The sequence below is a fragment of the Cyphellophora attinorum genome (assembly GCF_001299255.1).
Source record: "Cyphellophora attinorum strain CBS 131958 chromosome Unknown Contig21, whole genome shotgun sequence".
NCBI lineage: Eukaryota > Fungi > Ascomycota > Eurotiomycetes > Chaetothyriales > Cyphellophoraceae > Cyphellophora > Cyphellophora attinorum.
This window is the reverse complement of record NW_017253249.1, coordinates 157,061-181,729: the sequence shown is the minus strand read 5'-3', so window position 1 is coordinate 181,729 and position 24,669 is coordinate 157,061. Positions and strand designations below refer to the sequence as shown.

General features: G+C 54.2%; 10 protein-coding genes across 10 annotated transcripts; 6 read left to right on the top strand and 4 right to left on the bottom strand.

The window, feature by feature from the left end:
* Positions 1 to 213: 213 nt before the first annotated feature.
* AB675_3086 (Protein UPS2, mitochondrial) lies at positions 214 to 783 on the top strand (the record flags this gene model as incomplete). The annotated part of the gene is made up of 1 exon (XM_018143110.1): positions 214 to 783. The coding sequence occupies one exon, from the start codon at positions 214 to 216 to the stop codon at positions 781 to 783; it is 570 nt and encodes a 189-aa protein (XP_017997798.1).
* A 994-nt stretch (positions 784 to 1,777) lies between these two features.
* On the top strand, positions 1,778 to 4,267 carry AB675_3085 (uncharacterized protein; the record flags this gene model as incomplete). The annotated part of the gene is made up of 1 exon (XM_018143109.1): positions 1,778 to 4,267. The coding sequence occupies one exon, from the start codon at positions 1,778 to 1,780 to the stop codon at positions 4,265 to 4,267; it is 2,490 nt and encodes an 829-aa protein (XP_017997978.1).
* A 551-nt stretch (positions 4,268 to 4,818) lies between these two features.
* Positions 4,819 to 7,612, top strand: AB675_3084 (Pyruvate decarboxylase; the record flags this gene model as incomplete). Its single annotated transcript, XM_018143108.1, has 3 exons — positions 4,819 to 6,375; positions 6,429 to 7,364; positions 7,403 to 7,612. 3 exons carry the CDS (start codon positions 4,819 to 4,821, stop codon positions 7,610 to 7,612), a joined length of 2,703 nt encoding a protein of 900 aa, XP_017997950.1.
* A 508-nt stretch (positions 7,613 to 8,120) lies between these two features.
* Positions 8,121 to 10,882, top strand: AB675_3083 (uncharacterized protein; the record flags this gene model as incomplete). Its single annotated transcript, XM_018143107.1, has 4 exons — positions 8,121 to 8,814; positions 8,907 to 9,011; positions 9,056 to 9,167; positions 10,096 to 10,882. 4 exons carry the CDS (start codon positions 8,121 to 8,123, stop codon positions 10,880 to 10,882), a joined length of 1,698 nt encoding a protein of 565 aa, XP_017997928.1.
* Positions 10,883 to 11,468: 586 nt separating this feature from the next.
* On the top strand, positions 11,469 to 12,945 carry AB675_3082 (uncharacterized protein; the record flags this gene model as incomplete). The annotated part of the gene is made up of 2 exons (XM_018143106.1): positions 11,469 to 11,487; positions 11,570 to 12,945. 2 exons carry the CDS (start codon positions 11,469 to 11,471, stop codon positions 12,943 to 12,945), a joined length of 1,395 nt encoding a protein of 464 aa, XP_017997895.1.
* Positions 12,946 to 13,531: 586 nt separating this feature from the next.
* Positions 13,532 to 14,056, bottom strand: AB675_3081 (putative 2-hydroxyacid dehydrogenase UNK4.10; the record flags this gene model as incomplete). The annotated part of the gene is made up of 1 exon (XM_018143105.1): positions 13,532 to 14,056. The coding sequence occupies one exon, from the start codon at positions 14,054 to 14,056 to the stop codon at positions 13,532 to 13,534; it is 525 nt and encodes a 174-aa protein (XP_017997875.1).
* A 202-nt stretch (positions 14,057 to 14,258) lies between these two features.
* AB675_3080 (uncharacterized protein) lies at positions 14,259 to 14,588 on the bottom strand (the record flags this gene model as incomplete). Its single annotated transcript, XM_018143104.1, has 1 exon — positions 14,259 to 14,588. The coding sequence occupies one exon, from the start codon at positions 14,586 to 14,588 to the stop codon at positions 14,259 to 14,261; it is 330 nt and encodes a 109-aa protein (XP_017997845.1).
* A 706-nt stretch (positions 14,589 to 15,294) lies between these two features.
* Positions 15,295 to 20,314, bottom strand: AB675_3079 (DNA replication ATP-dependent helicase/nuclease dna2; the record flags this gene model as incomplete). Its single annotated transcript, XM_018143102.1, has 3 exons — positions 15,295 to 18,834; positions 18,882 to 19,387; positions 19,414 to 20,314. 3 exons carry the CDS (start codon positions 20,312 to 20,314, stop codon positions 15,295 to 15,297), a joined length of 4,947 nt encoding a protein of 1,648 aa, XP_017997806.1.
* Positions 20,315 to 21,185: 871 nt separating this feature from the next.
* On the top strand, positions 21,186 to 23,116 carry AB675_3078 (NAD-dependent protein deacetylase hst1; the record flags this gene model as incomplete). The annotated part of the gene is made up of 2 exons (XM_018143101.1): positions 21,186 to 21,333; positions 21,381 to 23,116. 2 exons carry the CDS (start codon positions 21,186 to 21,188, stop codon positions 23,114 to 23,116), a joined length of 1,884 nt encoding a protein of 627 aa, XP_017997831.1.
* Positions 23,117 to 23,397: 281 nt separating this feature from the next.
* On the bottom strand, positions 23,398 to 24,528 carry AB675_3077 (uncharacterized protein; the record flags this gene model as incomplete). Its single annotated transcript, XM_018143100.1, has 1 exon — positions 23,398 to 24,528. The coding sequence occupies one exon, from the start codon at positions 24,526 to 24,528 to the stop codon at positions 23,398 to 23,400; it is 1,131 nt and encodes a 376-aa protein (XP_017997780.1).
* Between the last annotated feature and the right edge of the window lie 141 nt (positions 24,529 to 24,669).

Genomic DNA, 24,669 nt, shown 5'->3' with positions numbered 1-24,669 from the left:
AATCAAACCTGATCACAACCACGTTCATTTCACATCGAACAATAGGCGAATAGACGCCTCGCGCGACCATTCTCAGTGGCCACCATACAGGTCGTGCACGCTCCAGATACAGCGATAAAGACACGATACAAAGACCTCTGTAGAGCTCTCTCCAACTTGCAGGCTACACGCCTTTTCCATCCCACACATCCCCTCCGATCACATTCGCACAAGATGAGGATTTTCTCATCATCATACACCTTCGACTACTCGTGGGAAGAAGTCAGCACAAACAACTGGCGGAAATACTGCCCATGGAACGACAAAGCCGAACACGTGCTGGCCGTCGACACCTTATCACGAAATGTCGATGCAGCGACAGGCATCCTGCGAACTGAACGTCTCATTACCTGCAAACAGAACGCACCACAATGGCTTCTGTCAATACTAGGAGGCGACACGACAAGCTACGTCTACGAAGTCAGCTATGTTGATCCCAAGGACAAGAAGGTTACCATGTGCAGCACCAACATGACCTTCTCAAACCTGCTACAATGCCGAGAAACGGTCACGTACAGCCCCAGCTCGGCTGGCAAGACAGACTTCCATCAGAACGCACGAATAGTTGCCTTCTGCGGCGGTTGGCAGAAGATTCGAAGCAAGATCGAAGAGGTCAGCGTCGAACGCTTCAAGGAAAACGCCACACGTGGACGAGAGGGGTTTGAAGCTGTCCTTGAAATGTCGAGGCAGATGTTTGCTGAAGAGAGAGAGAAGCTGAAGATGGGCCTGCCTCTGACGGTATAGGTCCATGATCTCGACTCAACCTGGAACGATACACAACGATTTGTCGACTTTTAGCGAGCATTGCATTGGACGGTTGTTTCCCAGCGCGGCGTTGGGTGTGGCTTTCATGGTCCAAAAGAAGTAGAACTGACATGCCTGCATGGCGATGATGGCTTAGAGAGATACCACTCTACACTTTACACGACCTTACACTAGAGGTCTAGATATCTAGATATAGAGAAGATCCTCACAAGAGCTCCCTTGCTGTTGCATGCGTTGATCAGCTCCTGCTCGCTGTGCTTCTGCTTTGCTTGTGGCTCGCACGTTTCTTCCAGACTGGTCACGCAGGGAAGCGCGAAGGCTCCCTCCTGCATTTTGAGTCCGAGTATTGCATCTCCGAGACTGTTACGACTCAACGTCCTGCAGAATCCCGCAGTCTACCTTTTCCATTGAGTCGACCCTCCACTTGGTCGGCAGCGTATCCGGTCTTCTCATCAGAGGCCACAAAATGCTCGTGCTATGGCAATAGACAGTCAGCAAGATTGCGGACAACCTGTCACTTGCCGCACGAGCAGAATGAGAGCCAAAGGTGCCGGTGTCTTCTCGGCACAGATTGACTTCAGACCAGTGCTGACTTCGAGATCCTAAAACTCCGGCTGGCCGCTTTCGATCCGCGTGGGAGAGTCTCCGGTACAGGGGCTTGCGTACAGAACAGGGGTCTTGTTCAGAGCCTGAACCTACTCTCGAGAAACTTCGTGACTTGCTGAGGCACGTTCTCTCGTTACGCAGCGACACTGATCTATGTATCACTCAATTACCCACTATCTAGTACCAACGAGAACGTTGCCAACCGCCCGTATGCGTTCGCAAACCCGCTCGCTTGATCTCAGACACTCATTTCCAGCGACCTGCCGCAGCCAATCAGGGGTGCGCCCTGCTTATTGGAGTCGACGTCGGCAGGAGGACTGAAAGCGTTTCGAGTCCGGCCGTCCATGAGGGCGCCGTACTCGGCAGTATGGCCAGCAGCGAGCAAGACGAACTACCGCCGCTGCCACAATTCGCGCCGTCCACCTCTCCGAAGCGTTTGCGACAGCCACTGACCGCGAGCCCCGCTATTGTCACCCAGCGCATTGTCCGCACTCCTGGTCCTGACGAACTGATTGCGAATCTGATCGACTCCCTGACCGCAATATCCAGTCAGAGCGCGCCAGCAGAAGATGACCGACCAGTAGAACATAGACTTGACGCATTTCACGAAGAAGACGACATAGACGACCGACCACAATCTGCAGGCTCTTTCTACGTGGGAGGCGCCTATGCGCCCTCGATTGTCCACCCACCTGGCGCTGACTCTGAGAGCGATGACGATGCATGTCCACCAGCAGTAATACCATTCTCGCGGCAGCCGCAGAGAAAGAGAAGGATGGAGAGACTTTCAGGTCTGTCAAACAATCAGACCAGCAACACACTACGTCCGGAGCGGAGTCTGTCTGTGCGTGGTTCGGTGCAGAGCCTCCGCTCCTTGCAGAATGGCAAAGACACCGGATTAGGGGGACTTGAGAAACGGAATGGGTCAGCGACAAGTTTGACTGCGTCCTTGTTGAGTCTGAGGAATCGAAGTCCCAGAAAATTGTCACCTGCAGGAACGCCAAAAGAACACAGTCCTACGCGGTCAAGAGCAATACCCGAGCGAGCCTACTCTGATTCAATACTGCGACCTCATCGAAGCTCGTCACTCCGCGATAGCAATGGCGATGCGAGTGTGATTAGCACAGACGACTCACAGACAAGCAGCACATTGAGCCCGTTGAACCGTGAGAAATTGGAAGAGCATCTGATACCGTCACGGCAGTCGTCGATGCGAACAGCGCGGCGTGGTCATCACCGACACTCAACAGGGAGCAGAGACCTCAAAGATCTGCAGATCGATGAGGAGCTGATCAGCTCAGACGACTCGACGGTACGACGGATCAAGGAGCTGCAAGAGGCCAAGGAAAGGCGACATTCCGAATGGCGGAAGGAGTCAAGTCCGTCTGAGCCTACTCCAAAACGGCATTCAGCACCCAGTCCGAAGGCACTGCGCAGATCGAGCACTTATCAGAGCTCCAAGCTGTCGGTGACAGAGGTTTTGATCGAGTCAGAGCACGAAGATCCCCATCTCACTGCTCAGATCAGTGCAGCTGATCTTGCCCTCATGCCAGCAATTGTCGCAAACGAGGGCAACAGTCCGTTGACGCCAGTTGGCGGACACTCAACGGCAGATACTCCTGCACCGCCGTCAAATCATCAACCTGCGTCTGTACCGACTCTCAGCGCTCCTGTGCCTCCCAGAGATCGTACTGCTATCCAGCATAAACGCCTGTCGTCAATGTCGAACCGCGAGTCAAGAGTCGACGAAGTCCGATCGATATCAGATGAGGTGGAGACCTTCCTCAGTGCTTCGCGACTAACGCAGAAACTTCGGCACCCACGGACGGGTCGCACAATCGCATTTTCTGAAGTTGGCGATCCGAACGGGTTCGTAGTATTCTGTTGTGTGGGCATGGGACTTACACGCTTCATAATGACATTCTACGACGAGCTCGCGCGGTCGTTACGGCTACGGCTACTTACGCCCGACAGACCTGGCGTAGGCGAGAGTGAGGCAGTCCCAGAGCGACTCAACAACCCGCTGACTTGGGTTGACGACGTTTCAGCAATATGTGAGGCGCTCGAAATAACGAGATTCTCACTTCTGGCGCATTCAGCAGGCACGATATACGCCATGGCGACTGCGCTGAAGTTGCCACAGTTTGTACGAGGTCGAATACACCTACTTGCGCCGTGGATACCTCCATCACAAATGCCGAAAAGCGGCACCACAGGACCTGACGCTCAGCCAGTTGCCATGTTGCCAATGTCACATCGGGTATTGAGCGTTTTGCCAACATCCATGCTAAAGATCGCCAATTCTAGATTTCTGTCAACGACCAGCGCTTCGGTCGACACAAAGCCAACAGCAGCAAAGCGGAGCAAGCAGGTAGACATCCTCGAGCGTGAAATCAGCCAGACCTACGCCGAGCTAAACACATCATCCTTCGACCTACCACGGGAGATCGACAAGTCCCAAGTATTCCGCAACGTCAACAAAGACGGCCGGAGTAACACCCCATCCCCAGAACTAAACCGCCCAACAGCAGTCAACGGGTCTTCACGTCCAGCATCACCACGCCTCACCTCCGAAGCACGCGCGGTCCTGTACAACCGCCAGCTGACCCACCGCATATGGACCCTCGCCACCCACAACGCCAACCCCGCTCTCGACCTAATGACCTGCCTCGAGCGCAAGAAAACGATCGGGTTTCGCTACGCAGACATCACGCGGGCGATTGTGATGCGGCACGGCGCGAAGGACAATCGGGTACCGCTTGACAATGTGAAGTTCCTAGACAGTATCCTCAAGCGCTCCGAACTGCGAATACTGGAGGACGAGGGACATAGTCTCATGCGAATGCCAGCGTTATGAGTAGTGTGCTGTCGGAGATAAGTCAGGAGTGGGCGGAGTGGGATAAGATTGCAAGGTATAAGGAGAAGAAGAAGCGGGAGGGGTTAGGTGGGAAGGAGGGGAGTGTGCATAGTGGCAGGCGGTGAAGGGCTGAGGGCGAGAATCATGTGGTGGACAGCTGGATAGGGAAGTCACCTGTATAGATAGCGGGGTGGAAGTCGTGTCAGCATAAGCATCAGGATATGGCTGGAACTCCCGAGATGAGATGTGAGGATCTCTTTGGCATAGCATAGCGGAGCTTGGGTAGGCAGGCCTGACCATCGTGACGATGGAACTTATACTTAATACAAGAGAGTGATGTGCAAGCAAGCCTAGTATCGATCATCGTACCATTTGTGCAAGTGCATGAAGGTTTGGCTTTCCTAATTGCGGAGCGGAAATTCTGCAGGAACGACCTCGCGTGGCAGGTGCCAAGAAATCTCGTTAGAACCTCCCATCATCTACCTTACCTTCGAGCATTGTTCACTCCGCGGACAACTACCTTCTTTATCATATGCAGACTTGGTCTGGACATGAGCGTGGCTGGTGGAGTCAAGACCAAGATCCCACTCGCGAGATACATCCTCAACCGCCTCGAACAACATGGCTGCACTCATCTACATGGCGTTCCAGGAGATTACTCGTTGCCATTCCTATCGCACCTGCCAGACTCGAAGGTAAAATGGGTCGGCAGTTGCAACGAGCTCAACGCCGGCTACGCAGCAGACAGCTATGCTCGGATCACGGGTCTGGGCGCGTTGTGCACAACGTACGGAGTGGGAGAACTCAGTGCACTGAACGCGGTCTGTGGAAGCTATGCTGAGAATGTTCCTGTTGTGCATATAGTTGGGATGCCCAGCACGACTGCTCTGAAGACGACCTCGAAAGGGAGGTTCGACGGCCTAGTCCATCATGCCCTAGGCCGCCAGGATAGTCTGCGTGCTTTCACTCACGCGGCTGATGTCCTGATACATGCATCGAAGGACCTCACCAAGGACAGTACACTGGACCATACAGCAGCCTTCGATGATATGCTTCACAAAGCCCTGTTTTCTAAGCGTCCCGTACGCATTGGCCTCCCCAGCGATCTTAGTGAATTACTGGTCAATCCGCGTGAGGAACCGCTCAACACCCAGTTCGAGCATGAAGACCTCGGCCCGTGGCACGCGACCGAGTTCTTGGCTCGCGTGAAAGGAGTATCGAGGCAATTGAGAGCGGCAAAACGACCAGTGATCGTAGTGGACGGCCTTGCAAGTCGATTCGGACAGAAGGATTGCATCAACACACTCGTCGCGGCTACTGGATTTCCGACGGTCGTCACACCTCACGGGCTTGGTATAGTTGAAAGCAACCACTACAACTACTGTGGAGTATATACCGGACCTCTTGGGAGCACAGTGCTACATGAATATGTTCAGAATGCGGATTGCATTTTGATTTTCGGGGAGCTCTTCTCGGACACAAATACAGTGGGTTGGAAAGCGATACCGCCCACTTCAGATCTAAGCAAGATCATACATTTCAATCATCATTCGATCGGCCAGTATTTCGCATCCCAGCGTCCAAATCCCCACTCCCGGATACGTCGCGTGGACGTTACAGCATTTGTTGAGGCGCTCGCAACAGAGTTTGCAGGCGTTGCGGAACTCGATAGCTCTGTTGACAGTCTTCTGGATATGTTTGGAGATCCGGCACACAAGGAGCGACCGATGTTTTTGAAGACTCCAGCGAACGAGATCCTTCCAAGATCACTACCGCCGCTTGATGTAAGCGCGGACTCTACAGCACTGACGCAAGACTACGTCTACCCGCGTATCTCTGCATGGCTCCAGTCTCACGACACTGTAATCCTCGCCAATGGCACACCATTGATCGGTGCCGCTTTGCTTTCCTTGCCACCAAAGACTCGTGTCTTCGCTTCCGGTCTCTGGTTCTCCGTAGGGCAAATGCTGCCCGCGGCACAAGGCGCGGCTCTTGCTCTCCAAACTTTACCGGAAGAGCAGCGTGGCCGCACGATTCTGCTCGAGGGTGATGGTGGCTTTCAAGCGACTGCTCAGGAGCTCTCTACGATCATTCGCTACAAGCTCGACGTGACCATCTTCCTCTTCAACAATAAAGCTACGCCTATGAACGTCTCATTCAGGGGCCTACGGCGGACTACAACGACGTCAATGACTGGGAATACACCTTCGCACCCGCGCTTATGGGCGGTAAGAATTACATCGACGCCTCTGACAACGATTACAAGATATATACCCGCAAGATCTCGACAACCCGCGAGCTGGACGAGGTGCTGGCTGATGCGGACTTCAACTCGCCACAAGGTGTCAAGCTTGTTGAGTTGCAGATGGGTGAGCTGGATGTGCCGTCATTCTTTGCTCCCGCTCTTGAGGCAGCCGGGAAGAGACTGCTGGGTGCAACACCGCCTCTGACTTCTTCGTCTGATGCGCGACCTGTGGCATGGAGTGATCATTTGGCATTTCCCAACGAATTGCATGACTCCGTGCCACCGAGGTTAGGAAGCAAGGAACAGGCAGATAAGATGAGACGGAACGCAGAGCAGGATGCAGAAAGTAAGACAGTCCAGAGGGTGAATAAAGCATCCACTTCGTCTACACCTTCGATACATACCGCCACGGCCGCCGTTGACGAGAGCAACCGAGCCCAGCCACGGGTCATTTCCTCCAGGACAAAGGTACCGGCACTACGGACCGGAGACCATGTCGTCGTCAGTAAGGAGTCGTGGGTGCGAATCAACCAGGAACTTGCACAGCTGAGGGAACAAATCGCTGTCACTGTCCGTGCAACAGAAGAGGCATTGGTTCCTTCCACGTTGTCGACGCTCCCCAGGATGCACAAGCACTATGCGGCTAGGCCATCAACGCCAGAAGTTCCGGAAAGAAGGAAGGAGGCTTTAACGCCAGCATTTCCGGAAAAGAGGGCGGAGGCAACAAACAATGATCTCCTTTCTAAGACCTTGACGTTACTGAAGCGGGAAAGGACGGAGGAGGCGACAGCAGAGCCCAGTTCCCCTGCAGCCTCGACACCGCCGAATCTGGAGAACAAGGAGAAGGCCAATGTCTCGACGTCGGCAGAGGAGGATCTGACGCCATGCAGACAGGCTACAATCAGGAGCTGAAAGAACATCGTACACAGTCGCGTGGGAGCACTCCTGAAGGCCTTGATGCCACGGAGGAGGGAGTCGAGCCCCGGATCAAAATCACCAGAGCCATGGCTCGTGGTACGCCACCATTATCCTCAATGTGGAAAACCGCGTTGGTGACACGACGGCTAAAGTTTGACCGTGATGAAGACACTAATAAGTAGGGGACGGTGGGCGGGGGAGGTGGTGGGGAGGTGGCGGCCCCAAAGGGCCGCCGCCTTCCCACCGCCCAGGCGAGCGGAGCGAGCGATTTCCTGGTCGCGCCGCAGGCATTTATAAGGAGGAGCAGCGGGAGCGAGGATTGCATGGCGCTGCACGTGGGTAAGGGAGAGCCGGACGGATGGAGGTTGGGAAAAAAGGTAGGGACCCATCTCACGCTCAAAATGAGCCCTGAATGGATGGGGTTTCAGCGACACATGCCAGATGGCATATAAGAGTCCAAAGCTGTAAGTACCGAAGTAGGTACAAGGTACAATAACGTCACGTTTCTTTGCATCGAAGTTTTCGGATGAGGCACCAAACTTTATCATCACAACCCCACCGCTCCCCATGGGGCAGCTCCTCGGCTCAAGGCAAAAGAAGCGCAGATTTGAGAGCTCTGTGTCGAATATAAAGCTTTCAGGTCGTTATGTGTTAATGTGAAGTCACTGTGCAAGACCCAACGTCAACAACATGGCGGACCCCAAAGCTGCACTACAGGTGCATACACACATCAGCTCGGAGAAAGGACTGTCCTCAGTTACCACACTGATCGTCGGCTCAAAGGCAGCCGTCATCATCGACCCACCATTCCTGGTCCCCGACGCACTATCCGTTGTGAGCTTCATCAAGGAGAAGACATCCAATCCTGTCGTGGCAGTGTTCGTCACACACCACCATCCAGACCACTACTTCTCGGCCAACCCCATCCTAGAAGCATTCCCGCAAGCCAAGTTCTACGCCCACTCATACGTCCGAGCCGGCATCGATCGAGAATACGACGAGAAAGTAGTTTACTGGCCCAGCGTCTTCGGTGAGGATGTGCCCAAGAACCCTCAAAAACCGGAAATCTTCCCTTACTCGTTCTTCATCCTCCCCGGGGACGAGGGCAGTCCAGTGACGTTGCTCGGGCCAGTACAAGGCGACAGTATTGACCACACCATCTTCTGGCTGCCTCGAGAGAGGGTTGTCATCACGGGCGACGCGGTCTATGCTAGGTCGACGCATGCTTGGGTTGAGGAGATTGAAACACCGGACATTCTGCACGCCTGGAACCTGACCTTGCTTCTGATTGAGAGCTTAAGGCCGGAGAGGATCATTGCTGGACATATTGAGCAGGGGTGGGAGTTTGATGCTAAGAAGGATATGGAGCACATGCATAAGTACCGTAAGTCAGCCTGTGAAACTGGAATCGGGCAAGACATCAGTCTCCTGGGTCTGAGTCATTCCGACACACGTCCAGTCTAACAAGTGCCATAGTCGATCTATTCGCGTCCAAGATCACCAATGCACCGAAGAAGCCTGGCGTGGACGAACTGTTTCAGATATTCAAGACGTCCTTTCCACAGTGCGAGAAAAATCTTGGTAAGTCGGAACGATATGTTAACAGCAACATGCTGACCGTCCAGACTTTTTCCTAGGCCACCTGAGCAACCAGTTCGGAGAGGGCGGGAAAGTGTGGGAAGAGAACAGACATCACGATGTTGGCAGCAGGAAACGAGATACATTGGAAGGTTTCCTGTTGGGTATAGGGGCCTCGAAGTGAATGTGCGTCGTCTGTCGAAGAGCGTTGCTCGACTGCGCGGTGCACAATCAACGATCTCCCAGATCATATCTGATGTTGATGAGATGGGCCGTCGATGTATGTTAGAAGGTAGAAGTTGGCACACAACCCTGGCCAGGGTTTGTGTTTGTGTCCTTTTGCTCGAACCGCTACCTCGCGTACCTCTATCTTACTATGCCCTTGGCTTGCCTGGTCACCCCATCCAAACTGAAACACTTCGACATAAGAAGCCTTTATGCCACTTGTGGAGCGATGGCAGCAGCGGCCCTTCGATGTCTAGTGTGCTAGTGCAACATTGTAGTCATTAAGGCGACACTGCCACTTTGACGGCATCTGCTGATCGAACGTGCATGAGTCTGGAGATCTTGATCGTGTTCGCGCATTCTAGAACTGTGGCTTAGCCCAAGCAAAAGCATACATCATCGACCTCGCTTGGCGCGATCATTGCCCCTCCTTCAAGTTCTCCAAGGCTCCGGCTGCCGCTATCCAAGGAGGTAGGTCATCACTGCATGATTATAAGCAAGGCCAGCTTGTCCATTTGTGCCACACTTCTCGCACCGATCTCTCGTGTCCAGTGTCGCAAGCGTCGGCGCTGCATCGAACCCGAATCAGGACCCATCTATTTTACTTCAGGAACGCTGAACAATTGAAATCTATCTGTACGACAATTGATGAGTGAGTTTGCAGCACCCAGCGGGCCGCCCCCGCCGCAGGTGCCTGAAGGATGGAAGGCTGTTTGGAATGATCAGTATAAGGAATGGTAAGCAGAGTTCCTTCTTTTCATTCATTCATCTCAGCCCATAATGCTCTCGAGCCACTTTCGCGCATTAACGAAAAGCACACTCTACATCGAACCGAAAGACTGACCGCGACTACTCACCACAGGTTCTACGTCAACCTCAAAACCAAAGCCTCGCAATGGGACAAGCCCACCGCCCCGGCTACGGGCCCAGAAGACGCGCCACCCCCCGATGCTCCTCCAGGGTACAGCTCGGGCGGTAATGCGCCGCATGTCTTTGATTCAAAGACTGAGCATCTGAACTCGAATAATCCGTACAATAACAGCACATCTCCGACAGGCGAGACAGACGAACAAATGGCGCGTCGCCTACAGCAGCAGGAACAAGCCGGCGCCGGCGGCAACCGCGGCGCATCAGACGGGTACTACGGACAAGGTGGCGGGCCGCAGCAGGGATATCAGCAGGGCGGAGGTCACCAGTCGTACGACAACAACCAGCTCCCGCCGCGTCCAGATGATCGCAGCGGCGGCGGTGGGAAGAGGGGCCTCTTCAGCAAGATCCTAGGCAAGTCGAGCTCGTTTTCTGGTGGAGGCTACGGACAGGGCGGGTATGGACAGCAACAGGGCTACCCGCAACAGGGTGGCTACGGTGGTGGGCCGGGCTATGGTGGCGGGTATCCCCAGCAGGGGTATGGAGGGTATCCTCAGCAGGGTGGGTATGGGCCGCCACAGGGCATGTATGGTGGAGGCTATGGTGGGTATTCTCAGCAGGGAGGGTATGGGAGGCCGATGGGTGGTGGGATGATGGGAGGTGGCAGGAGGCCTGGTGGTGGAATGGGTGCTGGTGGTGCGGCGGCGTTGGGTGTGGGTGGTGGGTTGTTGGGTGGGATGCTGCTCGCTGATGCTATGAATGACGGAGAGCAGGATGCGTAAGTGATGATCAATTTTCTGCCGTGGGAAAGTTGATGCTAACGATTGTGACCAGTTATCAGGATGGCTATCAGGACGGTGCTGATGATGGAGGTGGTGGTGATGATGGAGGTGGTGGTGATGATGGTGGCGGCGGCGACTAAGCATGAGCTTTCGTGCAAAACGCTGTTTCTCTGGGGCTAAGATGTCTGAATCGAACGGCGTTCAGCCGAGCCTCGAGTCCTCAGGTCTGTCGATAACCCAACAGATCAATTCAAGGTTGTGGTTAGGTTTAGGGCTTTGTCGAAAGAACGTGCTGCCTATGCCAGGCGGTTGTAGCCAATCAGCTCTCCCGTACCGCAGCACGTTCTATCGAGTACATCACCGTCGTCATCCTGTTGCTTCATACCTTCCATTTGTGGCCAACTTCCGAGCTACTGCAGCAGCAAGTAGGCAATATAGTAAGCAGTCTACAAAATGGACATCTCCGCAAGCGAGCCGGGTAGAAGAACTCGATGCTCACCGCTCCTCGGACCGTCCTACCTGCCCTCATACTTCTGGGCTCGATAGCACTGTACGCCATGATGTGGTCATCGTATAGCAAGGTCACATGGCCAGCAACTCTGCTCGTGAGCTCAAGGGTTGGTCCAGCAGCAGCAGCAGCAGCAGCAGTCGCAGGAACATCGTCAGCAACATGTACCTCTCCACAAGAAATCGACCTGTCCTGGCACCCACCCAACGCCACCTCAGTGAATAACCTCACCGCTGTCCTAAACGACAGCGGCGTTTACGGACTGCTCATCAACCCAGTCACCCCATCAGAAGTCCCTTACTCAACCTACAACTACTGCAACATGCCCCATGTCCGCCGCCAGGAATACCAACCTGCTCCACCAGAGTACAAGCTGGAATATGTGGAGGTGATCCAACGACACCACAAGCGTACGCCCTACGCGTCGAACACCTTTCCCAAGGAGAACTACGCTTGGACGTGCGATGACGAGGCGTTGCTGTTCTACGGTGTGCCGTACCCGGATGGGACCGCTGCGCAGGTCGCGTGGGGGGTGTATACGACGGAGTTGAATCCATTTGCGCCGGCGGAATTTAATGGGACGTGTCAGTTCCCGCAGCTCACTGCTGGTGGGCTCAACGATAGTCGGGTGCATGGAACTGATCTGTCTGCGGTGTATCACGACAAGCTCAATTTCCTGCCTGAGGTGTATGATTCAGCCAAAGTGCAGTTTCGGGTGACGAACAATGTAATCACGAGTCAGGTGGCCGGGCAGGTTGTCTTGGGGATGTTTCCCGATACTGCGAACACGACTGTCCAAGTGAAGATCCAGCCGGATTCGATCGATAGTTTGGAACCGACCTATTCATGTCCACGCTCGGACGCGCTGAGGGAGATGTATGGCGTAGGATCAAACTTTACGAATTGGACGGACCATCTTACTGCGCCGGCTACACAGGCGCTGTTTGCACGGCTTGAGACAGTCAGCAACGTAAACAGCTCAAGTGAGGCGGATGACTGGTATAGTTGGTTCGACCACTACTTCGACAACCTCTCTAGCAGACTATGTCATGAGAAGCCGCTTCCTTGCACGGCGGATGGGAACGAGACGTGTGTGAGTCAAGAAGACGCGGACGCGGTGTTTCGCAGGGGGATGTATGAGTACAGCTTCATCTATCGGGATTCGCCTTCGAGCTTGGCGTCGAGCGTGGCGAGCTATGGGGTTTGGTTGGCGGAGCTGGCTGGGACTCTGCGTGGTGCGAGTGGAGGCAGCGGCGATGGGGTCATATACCGCCACAATGTCGCGCACGATGGGTCGATCAGCCGGCTGTTGTCGATCTTGCAGGTGGAGGAGATGGTGTGGCCGGGAATGGGGAGTGAGATTGTGTTTGAGCTGTATACTCGCAATCAGTGCTGGTTTGTGAGAGTACTTTGGAAGGGCGAGGTGTTTAGGAGTAGCAACCCGAGTCTGGGCGCGATGGATATGCTGCCATTGGAGGTGTTTTTGGGGTATGTGGATGGGTTGGTTGGTGTTGGAGCGGGAATGGTGCCGGGGTTGTGTAAAGAGGATGACTAGTGTCAGTGGTGCATTCTGGGTTCTGGCCAGGGTGACTATATCTACCTGCCGCTGAGGTGTCTGTGACCGGCATTCACAGGAATACCGAATGCCTTTGTGACACGGCTGAGTGTTCTGGCAAGCCGATGCCCCGATCGAGATAATGGTGAATATGTGTTGCTGAGCCATTTCGCCATTGAAGCTTTACTTCACTAGTGGGAGTGGAAGACTTAGACGAGTAGAGCATGTCTCCGGTCTTTCATCGTGACTGCACTCCCACCGAAGTGACTCACACCATGCAGCAACGGATCTTGAATCATACAACCAATAGTGAATACATCCTAACTCATTCAGTGAATTATTGGCTCGGTTTGCGCCGGGCCATGCGCTTCGTTGAAGAGGTATAAGTATCTGCCTCGCCCTCGCCTACGACCTCCCGTTTCTTTTACAAGATCAAGGAATCTGCAAGAACGGATCACTTGTCATACCATCATAGCATACACTGCTACGTGGTGGGACGAGAATCTTCGACCGTACACCAGACCCTGAGCTGTATCCCGTGTCCAGAGCCAAGATGAGACCGCCATTGACGCCCCTGTCATCCATTTCACGACCCGAGACTGAGATCCTTATGCTCCGGTATAGGACTCACCAACCTCCCCTCCTCCACGCCCACCCTCACGTTCTCAATCGCCCACGCCTCCATCCTATACATCGTCTCCCACGTATACGTCCCCACATGCGGCAGCAACAACACCCGCTCATTCCTCAACAGCCCTTCCCTCACCACCGGCTCGTCCTCATACACGTCCAGCCCAGCACCCGCAATCGTCCCCTCATCCAATGCCTTTACCAACGCGTCCTCATCCACGACCGCGCCCCTCGCCGTGTTAATCAGTATCGCGCTCTTCTTCATCACGCCAAACTGCGCCGTCGAGATCGTATGCCTCGTATTCGCGTTCAACGGGAGATTCAAACTCACCACGTCCGCGACCTTCAACAACCCCTCCAGTGACTCAACATACTCCGCCCCGTCCTCCAGCCCGTTCTCTAACCGCCTGCGATTGTGATATACCACTTTCATCCCAAACGCCTCCGCCTTCCGCTTCAGATTCCTCCCAATCCCGCCCATGCCCACGATCCCCAACACTTTCCCGCGCGATCATGCCCCATCGGCGGCGGGCCCCGCGAGCCTTGCGCTTTCCCCCAACCGCCATCCCGCCACTCTCCGCGTCGAAGGCTAGCCATACTGGCGCCAAACTCCCGCAAGCAGCCTAACATCAACCACATCGCCGTGTCCGCGGTGGCGTCGTTCACAGGGTCGGTCACATTGCTCACCAGTATGCCGCGATCTGAGCAGGCGGAGGGGTCGATGTGGTCGTAGCCGGCGCCGCAGTGGGAGATGAACTTGATCGAGGGAGGGAGAGCGGCGATGAGGCGGTGTCGAAGCGGCCTGTGGTTGTTATGGAGGGGAAGGTGCGGTAGATACCGGTCACGCCGTCGAGGGCGCCGGATTGGCATTCGGCGATGAAGCTGGCGCGGTCCGTTGATTTGGGAGTGATCACTTCGTGGGTGGAGGCGAGGGAGGACCATTTGTCTTTGGCGAATTCGATGTCGCCTAGGAGGAGGATTTTGGTGCGTGTTGAGGAATCGGGGTCTGCCATTGTTTGCTCAGTTCTGGCCTGGCGGTGGCGAGTATCTGTTTGGACCTAATGTCTGCGATCGCGGTTGCTGTGTGGAAGAGTAATGCTTGGCTGGACTTCAAACGGGCTGAAGTACTCGCGGACGGACCTGTAGCCAGAACCTTGTTCGAGAGGGACACTGTTCCGTTCTGCGTGAATGTTGGTGTTGATGGTGAATCTAATTTGTATTTATATCGAAACGGAAGTTGACGGCCACGCAAACTCGCCCACGTCCTGCGGTTCGATCACTGATTATATTCCACGTGCCATCGTGCAATACTCGCCCATTACTTGGTGGACGCTAGGGCGATGTTCGTATCAAACTTGACAGCCAGAGCGGAACACGAAGTGGAAGGGCGTGGAACGAACCCATTGAGTGGCCATCTCCGAAACAATTTATCTCGACACCATTGCCTGGGTACTTAGGTACACTTTTTGCTGCATATGTACTCGATTTATACCATCAGTGCTTCACGACAGCGCCATTCTGTGCAGCATATGTCATGTAGAGCAGCGGGTACCTCCAAACACTGGTAAGTGATTTTTGCGTCACTGGTGTAGCTACTGCTGCTTCGTATACCGTTCATTCGCAATGGAAGCCCTTTCCAAGAACACGAGCACACTCGCTCCAGCTGCCGCCACCCTTTCCAAAGTCGACTGTCTCTCGTATCCCTATCCATTGAGCAAATCAAAATAGGACATCATCATCCTCGAAATCATTCGCGTCCAGGACGACCGGACTGCTCTCGATCACGCCCCCAAAGGGCACTCGCGGCATTGCATTTTCCTGGTCTTCGATCCCCTCCTCCATCATGACATGCTTCAACACAGCGCTCTGCTCGACCATGGCTTCAACCTTGCTTTGCTTGCCCTCACCTATCCGACGTGGTTTCTTGAATGCACCGCCAGGCACACTAAGCTTGGGATTGTGCGCAGGCGAGAGAGCAAGGTTGCTGGCTCGGTTCGACGGCTTGAGCGGTGACCGCTTCATGCCCAAGCCTTGTCCAGACTTGGCTTGTGTCAACGGGCCCTGCGTCTGAGTCGGCACCGTCTGAAACAAATGCGCCCCCTCAACCGATCCGTTCAGATCATTAATCCACCCCTTCTCAGCCATAATCCCCACAATCCCAGTAAGAATCTCAACCTCACTCCTCTCCAACGTCGACCGACTGCCCACTAGCACAAGCTTACTCTTTGCTCGTGTGATCGCCACATTCACCCTTCGCCAGTCCTTGAGCAGGTCGCCCACTTTCGCGTCTTTGTTGCTGCGCACACAACTCAGGATCACAACGTCCTTGTCCCGGCCCTGGTACTTGTCGGCGGTGTTCATCTCGACATCTGCCGCAGCAGGCGAGCCAGCGTGGGACTTGATGTCGCGTTTGAGTAGGGCCAATTGGGAGCGGTAGAATGTGATGACGCCGATTGAGGCGGGTGGTACGCCGGACCGGATCAGTGTGGTGACGAGCTGGGCCACGAGTGTTGATTCGACGGCGTTGACGATTCGTGCGCCTGCGGCAACTTCTTGTGCGCAGTTTTCGGGTGTGAGCGGGTCGGTGTTTAGGAATATGCAGCGGTTGGATGGGGAGAGTGCTTTGCGGAGGAAGCATGTCGAGTCGTTGCTGCAGGGTTTGGGCGTGCTTGTTGACTTGTACGTTGATGCTGTGGTACTGCTGTGGTGGTGCGCTGAGAGGCCGGCTTCGAGATCAGGGATGTGAAGCATTTTCGACGCAGTCTCTGGCGTGCCGCACTTCAAGCGTCCGCTGTAGACTAAGCGGGAGGCCAATAGTTGCACGTCTTCCGCCATGCGGTACTGATGCTCGAGATTGACCACGGACGCTGGGTGAGCGTCTGAGAGGAGTTTGAACAAGCTGACGTTGAGTCCGCCCTCTTGTGCCTCTTTGTTCTGCACCAGCGGCGGTAGTTGGTTGTGGTCGCCAACCAGAACAAAAGTTCGAGCAAGGCGGATTGGCCCAAGGCAGACCGGAAGCGTGATCTGAGATGCCTCGTCCACGATACAGTAATCGAACGTTCGAGCGTTGAAGATGGCATGGTTGACTCCCAGGCAAGTCGTGGCTACAACCGAGCTTCCATGCCAGGAGGTGTTCAGCTCTTCGAGCGTCTTCTTTGGCACTCCTGCCAGATCAGCGAACTCCTTGACTTGAGCATGCACTTTGCTGACAGCTCCGATGCGGAGAATCGGTATGTTGTCGTCCTTGATCTTTAGCAGGATGTTGTCAACAGCGCTGTGGGTGTACGAGGCAAGCAGTACCGACTTGCCCTGAGATACCAGTGCGCGAATGATGTGAGCAATCGTGGTTGTCTTCCCCGTGCCCGGCATGCCGAGGACGAGTGCGTAGTCCTTTGCCGTGAGTACCTTGTCAATGGCTGCTTTTTGGTCGACGTTCAGCTGCTGCTGAGACGCTGGTCCTTTGAGTTGGTAGGGCGGTGCCTTCGCTCTGAAGGTTGGGGCGGCACTGCCGACGATCAGCTCACGCAGTTCGCGAGCTTGAAACAGATCCTTGTCCATGACACGAATGAGGTTGTTGCGAGCAGTCGCCATACCATTCGCAAATTCATCCTTGTCTATGCGATAGAGCTTGGGCTTCACAGGGCTCTGTGATCCACTTCGTGGTGTACCATCCAAATTGTTCTCCATCAGACCCGTGAACACCTGGTTGAACTCCGGATCGAAGTCGTGATGCTTTCGATGAGCGTTCTGCAGTCTCCTGTCAACGGCGACCACGACTCTATTCGGTCGCACATTGGTCACATAGCCGCTTGCGAGATTGAAGTGACCTTGCTCGTCAGATACCACAATCGGCTCGCCAATGGTGATCTGAGATTCGGTGAAGGAGAATCCGGCCTCGGACTTTTGCTTGACAAACGTGTACTCGTATCGATTGATCTTCGAGCTCTCCTTGTTTTCTCGTGCTGATCCCGCTTCGATGACCACGTTGGCAAAACAACGCCCAAGCGCTTGCCGGTCTTTGCTTATCATGGTCCAGAGTTCGCGCCGGAACTTCATGGTGTCACGCTCTTCTTTTGTCAGCAGCAGATCCCACTTCTTGAAGAACTCAGCATGTGCAGGCTTGAGATGAGAAGTGGCTTCATTGAATGTTTCTCCCAACCCACTTGTGGTCCCATCACCACCCTCAACAAGCTTGTGGTAGGTAAAGCATTCTGCTTTTGAGTAGCACGCCTTGCATAGATGAGGCTTCTTTAGCATGGGAGGCAAATCCAGCTTTTCGTGAACATAGCACGCAAGGTCGTTGCGCTGGATGATCATATGGCGTATCTCGTTGCGAACACTTTCGACTCGGAAAGTCTTCGCAGTCTCCATGTAGTAGAGCACACCGCAGACAACGTTGACATCGTAGCGATCAGACAGAAGCAACGTATACAGTGCCGTCTGACATCTATGCGTGTCCACGTTGTCCTTCTTGCCGGTCTTGAGCTCGAGCGGGACGACAAGAGTCCTGGATTCTTTGTCGCCAGGGACCTCCATCTTCACTTGGACCGTGGCGTCGATGTTGCCCTTCAGCCCATGCATCGGGGACCAGACGTGTTCTTCGAGTTCGAGCAGCTTGTTGATGGTCGTCGGCACGAGGACTCCATTCCGATCCTGGATGACAGCATTCGCAGAGATAGTGTCTTGAACGAAGATCTTTGCCCAGCCGATGAGCTCAGGAACTTTACTCAGAAGATATTCCTTTGCATCATTCAGCGGCACACCTATCTCATAGAGTGATTCGAGGTATCCAGGCAAGATCTTTCCTATTGCCTGCTCGAACGAGTTTATCGTCCATTCGTTGGTGCGCAATGCCTCACCGAACAGCTCGTGAAGAATGTGACCGTAGACCTGTGGAGCTGTTGCGCCGCTTGTGGCCTTGACCCGGTCTTGTAGGGCTGCTCGTCGAGTACACGTGAACGAGTCGCCAACCACGGTCGCAGATATCAGATGGTCTGGGTGCAGTATGATCATGTTGTCGGCATCGTCAATAACGCACTGACCATATCGATCAAAGTCGCCGATGACGTGGATGTAGGAACCTTTGGTGCATCTCGTGTCGTACCAAGACTGGCGCAGTATGATTAAATGCACTCGTTGACTTCGCTCATCCTTGACGTTGAGCAATTTCTGGTGTCTGGTCTTGCCAGTGTCGGTGGTGTACTGTTCCGCGTGCACATCAAGGATGAGATAGCGCTTGATGGCTTTTTGATTGAATTTCTAATAATGCTATCAGCAGTAGTCTATCATGATCTCTTAACACATACTTGGCTTGTTGATCCAATTCCCGGCTTTCCAAGATCCACATCGCCAGCGATCTGAAGTAACAGGTCGTCGTCGTCTTCGAATACTCCATCGAGCTCTTCTACTACTGGCAGCGGCTCGCTTTTGTGCCTTGGTCCGGTCACTTCCATTGTCACTGCCTGCTCCTGTGATTCAATCTTGGCAGCAAGGGTTTCAAGCTCGTTCGTAAACGTGTCGTCGTCTTCGTCAAACTCGTCGAATTCTCGTGCCACAGCAGGTTTGACCTGCTGGGATTGATTGTCATCTATCCTCGGTGGTGATTTTCGTTCGCTCGTATGTTGTTGAGGTGGTGGCTGCGTGTCTTGGGGACCATCAAAAGTCTTGATGCCCTGAGGCTGTCGCTGAGACACCACAACTTGCGACAGGCCCTTCTCTACTTCTTTGAAGAAGTCTAGATCCAGATCATCGTCGTCAAATTCATCTAGCGCAATTCCGTCTTTCTTCAACTCTCCAAGCATATCCTCGTCACCTGAGACATGTTTCTCTGCGACCTACTTTGTGAAGGCGGCCGAAGCTGTTGAGGCGACTTCGTGGGTGATTGCTGCGAAGCGGGCATCTGCGAGTGCTTTGATGGCAGCGGAGAAGAGCTCGAAGGCTCATCGGTAGCTCGAGCTTGATAAGCAAGGCTTTCTTGTATCTTCTCCACGAGCAAACTGACACGGGATGTTTTGGGAACATTGCGAGCAAGAATCTCTCTCCTCGAAGCTGCAAAAATATCTTTCGTGCGACTGTTCGAGTCATTAATGTCGACTTTCCGTCGCTTTGGTTTTGACGTCGGCCACTCCACACCACAGCTGACTGTCCGTCTGAGAGCACTGTCCTTGCTGGAAGTGCTTGGTGTCAAGGGCGAGGAAGGTGGAAGGTGCGCAAATGTCGGCAATTCTCCTGCTGCTGCGCGTGTAGACCCATTGGCATTCATGTACCTCTTCCAAAGTTCTTGCGTAGGATCATTGTTCGGCGTTCGCAGGATCTTCTGTGGTCTTGACTGTGGCTCATCTTCCTGATCGTCGAAGTGGGCCGATCTCTCCATTTGTGACGAGCCTGGCGATGAGCTGCGAGCGCGTTTTCGACTTCTTTGTGTGGGATTGACCGAGGCTGAACCGTCTGTGCTGGTAGGTCCATTATGCCAGTGGACATGGTCGCCTGGCGTTGCTGCAGGCGGAGGACAATTGAAAGCATCTTCGGTATTCGCTATCAAGTCTTCCAGCGATATTCTCAAGCCCGGCGTTGATGGAAAGGCCTTGACATTCCTCGACTGTTCAGCAGCATCGGCCTCTTCCTCAATGATGTTTGCATTTTCCTTGTCGGTAACAGTATGCTGACTTTTGCGCAGCGGCTTGGAGATGTTGGGTGTATTCCGAGCCTGTCCTGACAATGATAGAGGCGCTGAAGGCATCTCAGAGCGAGTGTACTAGTCGCAGCATCGCAGGTTTGCTGCTATGAGTTGATCAGTGTGTGATGTCGAAGGATGAGCGGACGCGTGCAGTCGCGTCGATATTTCGAACACGAAGTCACGTGGCTCTGTCGTCTTGGCATCAGCCTGGTGCCGAATCTCGAGGACGACCTCGACTTGCTTCTTTCTCCCAACTCGTTGGTGCCCAACTCAACTCTACCGATCTTCAGCTGATCTGGAATCGCCTCCCGACTAGAGGGTCTTCCTGGTAGTGTTTTTGCAACAACCTTGTTGCTCGTTGTCGCAGTTCTGGTGCATTCGTTCTTTGGCGGTCTCAGCTCTGTCGTTGCATCCCTAAGCTGGCTTCGCACTGGGAGTCGGGCAAAATGTCATACGCAGGAATGTCAGTAATCACAGACATATATTGGTATTCGACGGGCGCTGTACAATCTACTCGATCGCGCCTTCGCCAAGTTTCAGCCTCGAGGTAGAAGGAAGCATTGTTCACTCTTGCCGAGCAAGACTCTGAAAGGTCGGAGCAATCGCGATTTGAGCCGCACTTGCGTCCGTTGGGAATCCTCCTGATCTTCTCCGTCACGAAGAATAGTTTTGTGGGCAGCTCTTGCCATAACCGAAGTACTTAGACATGGCAAGACCAACCACTTCGAAAGCGGAGCAAAGTCGTCTTCACAAGACGCCGAGCACTCCCAATGCGCGGGCAACATGGCTACAGCCGCCTTTATCTCCAGGCAGGAGTGTATCATTGTCTCCATCTAGGGCAAACATACATTCATATTCCAGCAATTCTGTTAGACCCACATCAACATCGCCACTGAGGCAAAGGAAACCAGTATCTGCATCACCAGCCCGAGCAATGGCGGCTGAGAAGCGGCGCAAGCTCAACCGTTACAACACTGTCGATGACGCCGTGCGCCTGCTCAAAGAGTCAAAGAATATTGGTATTCTATGTGGTGCCGGCATCTCCACCGCTGTTGGTATTCCTGACTTCAGATCGAAGGACGGTAGGTGACAGGCTTCCGCTCAACGAGCGGAGACTGACCGTGTCTAGGCTTGTATAATTCAGTGACTTTTCGATTCACTGATCCACAGCAGCTCTTCTATCGCGAAACATTCGAAGACGATCCCAAGGCCTTTTGGACGGACGTATTCCCCATCGTTCCGAAGCTGATACAAGGAGACGTCCTTAGACGAGACGGATCTGAGTCAAAACACGCCATTGCAGCGATTCCGAAGTACTCCAAAGTCCACTCCTTCTTCGACCTTCTCCAAAGTAAGGGAAAGCTAAACACTATCTTCACCCAGAATATTGACGCACTTGAACTCGCTGCCGATGTCGAACCTGACAAAATCATCGCCTGTCATGGATCATGGGACACTGCCACGTGTCTAAGTTGTGATGGCAAGATCCATGCCAATGACTATCTTCCGGTAGTACTGGACCACAAGTTGCCACTCTGTGAGTGTGGACGACCGGAACCAGCTGATCCGAATGCCAGGAAATCTGCACGCACCAAGAAGGAGGTGGTTCTGGATGACGATCAGGTGCGGTATTTACCAACCTACGGCGGCCAGCAAGTGACGCAGAAGAAGCGTGTTGGACGCAAGAAACGAAGAGCCATGGAGGCAGAGCTCGACGACATACTCAAACGCGATAGTGACGACGATGACAAGTTCGATCCGCCTGCGCGGCGCGGCCTGCTCAAGCCTGACATCACATTCTTCGGCGAATCAGTAGTCTCGAGTTACCAGCCACGCTTAGATGCCGTCAAAGACGACCTGGACCTACTGATCATCATCGGCACTTCATTAGCCGCTGCGCCCGTGAGCCAGCTTCCCCTGGAAATCCCACCAGATGTGCCACAGATATGGGTCTCGAATAAAACTCTGAAGACCTCTCTCGTGCGTGGCCTTCAGGTTGACATCGAGCTGATTGGGGATGCCGACTCCATCATCACAGAGCTTTGCGCGCGTACAGGCTGGAGCAACGGTCTGACGAACAGGATATGGAGAAATCATCTCGGCTCGCGAAAGCAGGGAAGAATCAAGGTGCTTGAGCAAGTGGCCGCTGCAAGGACGACCGACCTCGCAAAGCCTGCGGCTGCGGAAACGGCTGAGCCTATACAAGCCTCGATACCAACACTTGATGGCACTACCGAATCTAATGCTCACATCGATCCCGTTGCTGTAGGTCTGGGGTTGGAAGCAGTCGCAACAGGCCTCCTGGAGCCGGCAGTGCCTGAGAAGACATCACTATTGCCACTTGTCAAACAGCAAAGCACCAATGTAGCCCACACAACCTCCACTCCTGTTCTGACGACAATCGACTCGCATCCGGCTGCAGATTCAGCCACCTCAATAGTCGACGCAGCAACTGCTGTAGATCCAGGCCTTCCACTGCCACCACTCACCACTGCTCCTCCTGTGGTATCTGCAGTCCCTGCTGTCAGCATCTCGCCATCTAAATCACCGCCTTTGCCATTCAGAAGTGGCATTAAGAGACCGCTGAGCATCGGCGACGCTTTGACGCCTCCCGCATCATCAGTCAAGGCTAGTGCACTCGAGCCTCGTGAAACCGCGAAAGCTCTGCCGCCTCCAGTATTGCCAGGCTCACCGCCGGACTCAAGTCCACTTCGCCCCACCAAAGTCGCACGTACGCAGTCCATTACAAACATTGCAGAGCGGCCTGCAGTAGTGGCGACAGTAGCGACACCGGCTGAGCAGGGGCAGCTGAAGATCTTCGCGGATGATATTTTTGAGCATATCACTTACTTCAAGAGGCGGTAGATTCGTACTCATTCAACGGGAGGAAAAGCGTTGTACAACGCAAATTCATGCAGTAAATGCCTGTGCATGAAATGGAATCCGTCCTTGGACACCATCTGTTGGGCAGAAGCCGTCAGCATGTCAGAGTGAGGCCGGATCGTCTGTAGGTTGACTGGAGCAAGTACAGCCTTCTATTTGGGGGAAGGACTAAGCTGCGAAGATTCGGGACCCATTTTGGATATCAGTGCCAGTATTGCCATTGCTGTGAAGGCAGGTGATTCAATCATTATGCTTGTCAATCGCTAGTCCACCCGCACACAAGCTTGAAGCAGCAGGACCAGCGTCAAGAAGACATGGTCCATCTTCTCACCCAACCGGCCACTCATGCTGCTTCCACCACCATGGTCAAGAACATCGAGAAGAACCGCCCTCGCCCGAAACCTCACATGGCCCCAAATCTGTCCGTCCCGATCTAGATCGCTTTCTGCGACTTTGTGTGCGTAATCCGCATAGACATTATAATCTGCATCTACAAGATGCAAGCCCGATAATGCCGCCATCTCTTGCTCCTTGCCTTTGCCTTTCCCCTGCTTGCTGCGTTTGTCTCGCAGGGGGTCACCTCCATCCTCACCCAGACCCCAACTTCGTCCAGCCCAGAATCGTCGATGCGGATCCCGTAGTACCGCATGTGCGCTTCTACGCCTCCCGTCATCGATGCTATCCGCGAGACTGACGTTGGAAGACGTGCTGGGGAAGTCAGCATGGGTCGTGACTTCCCACTGGAGGCCTGCCTCCTCATCGTCAGCAGTGCGGTCTCGCTGTTGGCCATGTGCGTCAACGATGGTAGTTGTGCTCAACATTGGCAGAGGCAGATTCCCCGTGTCCCGCAGCGTGTCATACTCGAGTCTAGATACACGTGCCCCAGGGGCACCGAACAAGTAGACGGCCAAGCCACCCTGCCCAGCATCACCGCCATGTTCGTCGATAGGCTTAATAACAGCGAGCGCTTCCCGCCTGGAATCCCCATCTAGAGTGGTGCCGGTGCTAGAAGAAGCGTGGTCGGCGGCGCGCCATATGACACTTCGACCCTGTGAGCTAAAGCTCACTCGATAGCGCTCTCGTCCGTCTGCTGTGCGGGCTGAGAGGTAGCGGTTGCCTTGCATCCTCACTTCCGGGGGGCTGGAACCAGCGTCAGAATGGTGGTGTGTGAGTGTTAGTGTTGAGAGGACTGCGTCGGGCGTGTTCCGGGCTGCGGAGAGGAGGGCGTTGGGGATGCTGGCTCTGCTTGGGGTTGATGTAGATGGTGAGCAGGGACCAGCGGCAGAAGAAGAAGGCCCCGCGAGAAGTACAGTATGCGCCTCCGGAGGAAGCGTATGATATGAGGGAACCGGTGATGGTGGCCGTTGCGAGACGATGCTGCTGGTCTCGTCCATTGCTGGTGGTCAGAGATGAGATACGATACTACCGGAGCCCGGATTTTCGAACCCTGGAAAACCATCGACCTGGTGGCATAGTTGGCGGTGCCCGGTGCAAGGTGGCGTACTGAGTCACATTACTCTCTGGTCGATGCACAT